General features: G+C 30.5%; 1 protein-coding gene across 1 annotated transcript; it reads left to right on the plus strand.

Moving 5' to 3' along the window:
• The first annotated feature begins 5,115 nt into the window (after window positions 1-5,115).
• Window positions 5,116-5,700, plus strand: LOC133779574 (cytochrome P450 76C2-like). Its single transcript, XM_062219522.1, has one exon. The coding sequence runs from the start codon at window positions 5,116-5,118 to the stop codon at window positions 5,698-5,700; it is 585 nt and encodes a 194-aa protein (XP_062075506.1).
• Window positions 5,701-6,164: the final 464 nt, after the last annotated feature.

Here is a 6,164-nt window from a genome sequence, read left to right on the forward strand (position 1 = left end):
GGGAGATATCGGACACGTGATGTCAGATATAGGCACGTTTATCTTGCGTGTGTTGACTTTACAAAGGGTCAGAGATCCATGAGAAGCTCGTACCACGAGCTGCTTCCCTGACCCGACCTTCGGCCTTCAGACTCCTTCCCCCAATCTTGGGCAGCCTTGGCGAGTCCTTGAGGATCCCTCGAGCTAAGGGGGTACGACCTCGAAAACAGGAGCTCCGCCCTGGGGAAATTTACGGACTAACCGGGATTAGTCCGAGGCTCGACCTGCTAATCAGCCCGTGGGAAAACCAGGGCGTACAGGAAGTAACTGTGTAATTACTAGGCCGTGTAATTACTTGGCTAGTAATTACATATTTTAGTAATTATACTATTATTTAAAATACAAAGTGTGTTTGGATGTCAAGTAGTAATCACTTGTGAATTTCTATTGTTATGTTTGACAAAATAGTGAGTAATTACATAGAAAAAAAATATTATGCAATAAATACTATTTAAAATTGATAATTTTTAGTAATTACACCAACTTTTCATGGAGTTATGAGAATTGGAGAGTGTAATTGAGATTTCTATTTTCATGTTTGGTAAAATAGTTAGTAATTACATAGAAAAATAATATTATATAATAAATACTATTTAGAATCGATAGTTTTTAGCAATTATATAGTGTAATCATACCCAATTCTCATGGGGTTATGAGAATTTGAGAGTATAATTGGGACCCCTTAATTATATCTAATTATATAGTTACCGTGTAATTACATAGTCAGACAAACACGTCAATTTGAGTAATTACTCTGAGTTATACTCTATTCCAATTATAGGGTGACTTCCCAAACACATCCTAATTACACACTACAGTGTGTAATTTGAGTGTGTAAATTGGAAGTGGATCGATCATTACTCTTTAATAGTATTAAGTTGTCAATATGAACTCTATATATTTGTACTAATATGATGTCTAACATCACATAAGTCATTTAGTATGAGTATTGCTAAGGGGTATCAGTAGTGTCCAACATCATAAGGAGGTGGTATACTGTTATTGTTGTAATCCAATATCACGTCCCACACATTTTAATTTAATAAATATTGCGAGGTATTGCTAACTAACTATAAAGTGTTACCTCATTTGGTGTTGAACGCTCATTTAGTATTTTCTTCTGACTTTTTATATATATTCTATTAAATGTCACTGTTGGTGTCTCCATGACATGATTAGTTCATTTTTTTTTTATCGAACTTAATTAGTTAATTTGATTGTACATGGTATGATATGTTGGGAATTGACCAAGATAGAAGGAAAAATATAACTCTAAATGTACAAACTACAAAGTCAAGATCACAAGTACAATGACCTAATTAAGAACCCAAAATATACAAAATAAAGAAAGAACCGAACACTAAGGTGTTGTTTGGTAATACTTAAAAAAAAATAGTTTTTTATTTATTTAATTAAAATTTTGAAAATTAAATATAAAATGTGTTTGGTAACTCTATTTTTATTTATTATTTTTTTAAATTTTAATTAAAATTTATTAAATTTTAAAAATAGAATTTTTTCACTTTCAAAATTTTTTTAAATAATTTTCAATTTTTCCTTTCTTTTTTTCTTCTCTTCTTCAAATCAACACCTTATATTGTTAAATAAAAAATAAAAATAAAAGTTATCAAACGCATTTATTATTTTTTGTTTTTAAAAACAAAAAACAAAAATAGTTACCAAACATATTTTTATTTTTTAAAAATAAAGAAACAAAAATAAAATTATATTTCTATTTTTGTGTTTAAAAAATTCAAAAACAAAAATTTTACCAAACGGGCCCTAAAAAATTACAAAAACAATAAGATATCAAGCTACAACAAGTTCTAGGAACTTTTTCCTCTAACACATAAGAAATTTTTTGGGAATGCTCTCATGGAAATAAGTGTCAGGATTGATCAAGTCTCACACAAATTTTCTGAATAAAATTTCTAAGAAAAGAAGAAAGTGTACAAAAATTATACTCTTAGAATTGTTTATGATCATATTTTCTCTATTGATGTTTTTTTCACTAACCAAAAAATAAAATTTAAAATGTTATATATGTCTATAATAGCCACATGAACCTTATATTGGGCATTTCAAACATTTTGTGCAACATTTTTGAGCTTTAGATCCATAAAAAAAATTGTTATGTAAATGGGTGGGTCGCACGCGCTCTGAACGTGGTGGAGCGGGCCAAACTCGATTCAGTTTGCTTTTTTATTTTTAAAATATTTATAAGTGTATAAATCCAAAAAAAATTAGAAAAAAATGATAATAAATTGAGTTAATTATTAATTAACTAGATTTGTTAGAGATATAAATTGTGAAATAAAGATTTATAAAATACTAACAACGATATATATAAGAGTAATTGGCGGCAAACTCTTTTACTTTTATATTTTCTTACACTTTTAGGCTCCATTTGGGGCAACTTTAAAAAAAAATTAAAAGTTGCTTTTCGAAAAAAGTTGTGCAATAATAGTGTTTGGTAAACAGCTAGAAAACAACTTGTTGAATAATAGAAGCTACAGCTAGAAGCTAAAGCTCGCAAAACCCAACTTTAAGTTTTTTTTCTTCTAAAAAATGCTTTTTGAAAAAAAAAACTTTGCAATAAACTTATTTATTACATATTACTCAAAATAAAAAAATTTAAAATAAATTAATATTATAATAAAATAAACAATATTTAATTCTTAAATATTTTTTTTGTTCAAAAAATCTTTTAATAATTTATATTTATTATATATTATATTATTTTAGCAATTTTCAATTAACAAACTACTTTATTATACACTATAACATTATTTTTGTATCTCATAGTATTTTTAAAATGATAATTTATCAAAACCATATCAATTTCATGGTTAGGGAAAAATAATAAAAAAGAAAATAATTAAAGACATAAGAATGAGAGTTTTGAGATAACTTAATTTTTACTTATTTGTGAATATATCATGAACAAAATATAATACCATTATCATTATAATATAATATTGTTGTTTATGATCACTTTATTAGTTTATTATAAAAAACATATTTAATTTAAACATGTGAATTTGTTTTAAATAGGATAGTTCTTCTTCTTCCTCCTCCTTCCAAAGGCGGTGGGAGAGATCTAGGTAGAGGAGCAAAGGCGGTCGGTTTTCATGGAGTCGAGAAAAGTAGGATCTTCAGCGGGTCTGTTCAAGAATACGTCTCTGAGAGCTCCGTCGATCTGTACTTCGACCGAGAGCTCCGTATCTAGTGTTCTTCACCATTCACATGTGGCCTTCATATTGTTCTTCACCATCCACCTTTCTTGATTTTTTGGGTTCATATTATTTTATAGGCCATTTTCTAGGTTTCATATTGTTCTACAAAGACCATTTTCTGATTTTGAAAGTAGAAAGAAGAAACTAGGAAAGAGGTGAAAGATTCTCGGTTTATATTTTTTTTCATCATTTTTAGGTATTTTTTTTCTCATGTGTTTTATTGATCAAATATTTAGATTTTAAAAAATTGAAGCAGATTTAGGTTAAAAATGAATTCATATGATTTTTTTATTAATTAAATTAAAATTTTAGTTTTATTTAAGGTTAATTAATAAGTTTAATTTTGTAAGGTCAACTTTTTTTAAATAACTAATTTTTTAAAAAATAGTTTTTTTAATAAATAATGAAGTATTTAACACATGATCCAATAGATTATGAACACTATTATACCCAAAATTCGGCACTTCCACGTGGCGGCCCGCGAAGCGATGATGTGTCAAGACAAAGTGGCAAGACACGACAGTCGCCGTGAGTAGTGACCCTCGCCACTCTCCCAACACCTAAGAAGAGGCAGGACTCGCCGAAGTCTACCTACTTCTCTCATCGCGTGAAGCCAAATGATCCCCGGATGGCCACACCAACACCAATCGTAAGAAGAAAATGGTCCTAGGCAATTGCCCTAGCCGAACGCACAAGTCAGACTAGCACACATCACAAGGACTAGCTAACTCGTCTTCAGCCATAGCTGGTCCCCAATGCCCGCAAATTTCTCTATATTTAATTTAAATTATATAATATTCTAAAGTAATTTTATACACAAAAAATAACAAAGATAAATTATTTTTAATCAATTATTTAAAAATGTATATCATTCATAACAAAATATGAGCAATATTTTATAGTCAAATGGAAAGTTATTATGGAAACTTTATTATATTTAGGGTAGCTCATTTCTTAAAGTTTATCTTCTGTGAACTTTTATTTAATAAAGTGTTCTCTAAAATTATGTAGATCCTCCATTAGAATATCTAGACTTGAGTTTGTAAAAGACTTTGTTTTCCTTACTTAGCTTCTGGACATGTTTTGAGAATCTTAAAACATTTTTGTAATATCACAAGTTTACATCTCAAAATTTCAGCCTTTTTTAAGCTTTTTTCGACGCTAAAAAAAGATATTAATCTTCATTTGACATGGATGAACTGTTTGTTTTGTGAAAATAAAAAAATTATCAATTATTGCATAATTGAAGTCCGTTGTTCGTTTACATGTAGAACTTCATTCAAGGTCAGCCTTGGGCTAAGGCGGGCTAGGCCCACGCCTAGGGCCTCTTAGCCCAAGGGCCCATTTTAAAAAAAAAAATTTATGAAAAAAGACCTATACTCCCTAATTTTTTCTTGGGTTCAAAACTCTTTAGAGTCCAGTTGTAAATTTTCTTTTACACCTCATTTTTATTTTATTTTTGACAAATTATTTTGATGTTGGGGAGGAATATGTACTATCACTAGATTATAGTTATGCTCTTTTTTTTTTTTTACAAAATATTAAGTTGTGTCTTCTTTTAAATAGCTATTACAATTTCTTAAAATTGATTTTTGAAAGAGGTTTGTGAAAAAAACAAAAACAAAAACTTAAAATTAAAATTAATTTTTGAAAAAGGTACGTAAATTATTAAAATATTGATAGGAAAAAAAATACCTAGAAAAAGAAACAAAGTTTAATGAAACGTATATATTTAAAAAAAAATGTGCTTTTATGACAAAGTACTAACATTTTTACTATTAAATGACAGGATTTGTTCATAGCGGGAAGCGACACATCCGCAATAACAACAGAATGGGCCATGGCTGAACTCCTTCGCCACCCAGATGTTCGACGAAAAGCCCGATCGGAACTCGCGCAACTGATCGGCCCCAAACGAGTTGTACAAGAATCTGACATCGACAAACTTCCCTATCTTCAAGCCATTATCAAAGAGACCCTCCGACTCCACCCGGCTGTTCCCCTTCTTCTCCCTTACAAAGCAAAGAACGACGTCGAATTATGCGGTTACTACATAGCCAAGGACACCCAAGTCCTGATCAACGCTTGGGCCATAGGGAGAGCCCCAGAGTACTGGGTTGAGCCTAATTGTTTCAAGCCCGAGAGGTTCCTGTTGAAGCCGAATGTGGATTATAAAGGCCATGATTTTGAGTATATTCCTTTCGGGGCTGGGCGGCGAATTTGTCCAGGGCTGCCGCTGGCGGCCCGGATGGTACACTTGATATTGGGTTCAATACTTCATAGTTTTGATTGGAAGCTTCCTGATGGAGTTTCAAACGAGGAGTTGGATATGGAGGAGCAATTTGGAGTCACTTTGAAGAAAGCTGTTCCTCTTTGTGCTATTCCCATTTTAGACAAGGACTCCACCCATACGATGTATTGGTAGTACTATATATCATTCATTCTACATGTGATATGGGTCAAATGCTTCATGGGAGTCGTGCACCGTCGGCTCTATTGGTACGTTCTGTGATTATATGTTGTTTCGTCTTTAGTGACATGGTAGATTTGTATTTTATGTTATAATAGATTACATACTTTCGTTAAATATATGTGTTGATTTATGATCTTTTTAGTTAAGTTTAGAAGCTCCAAAACGAGACTGATGTGTTGGAGATATACCCCTCATTTTATCTAGAGGAGTGCTGAGGAGACTCTCTACTCCCTATCTATTGCACTTTTTCTTCAATTTTATAACGTGTGTCAATTTTTAAATCATTCCTATTTTTACAATATAATTAATTATGATATTTTAATTTTATTATAATTATAGCATCATTAAATACTTATTATTTCATATTAAAAAAAAAAGTAAATATGTAATAGAAAAATTATATAAATAATAACAAT

The sequence above is a fragment of the Humulus lupulus genome, chromosome 5, assembly GCF_963169125.1.
Source record: "Humulus lupulus chromosome 5, drHumLupu1.1, whole genome shotgun sequence".
Classification (NCBI taxonomy): domain Eukaryota; kingdom Viridiplantae; phylum Streptophyta; class Magnoliopsida; order Rosales; family Cannabaceae; genus Humulus; species Humulus lupulus.

What these genes read in the sequence shown, in the direction of transcription:
- LOC133779574 (XM_062219522.1), top strand. Translation starts at nt 5,116, where the DNA reads ATGGCTGAACTCCTTCGCCACCCAGATGTTCGACGAAAAGCCCGATCG.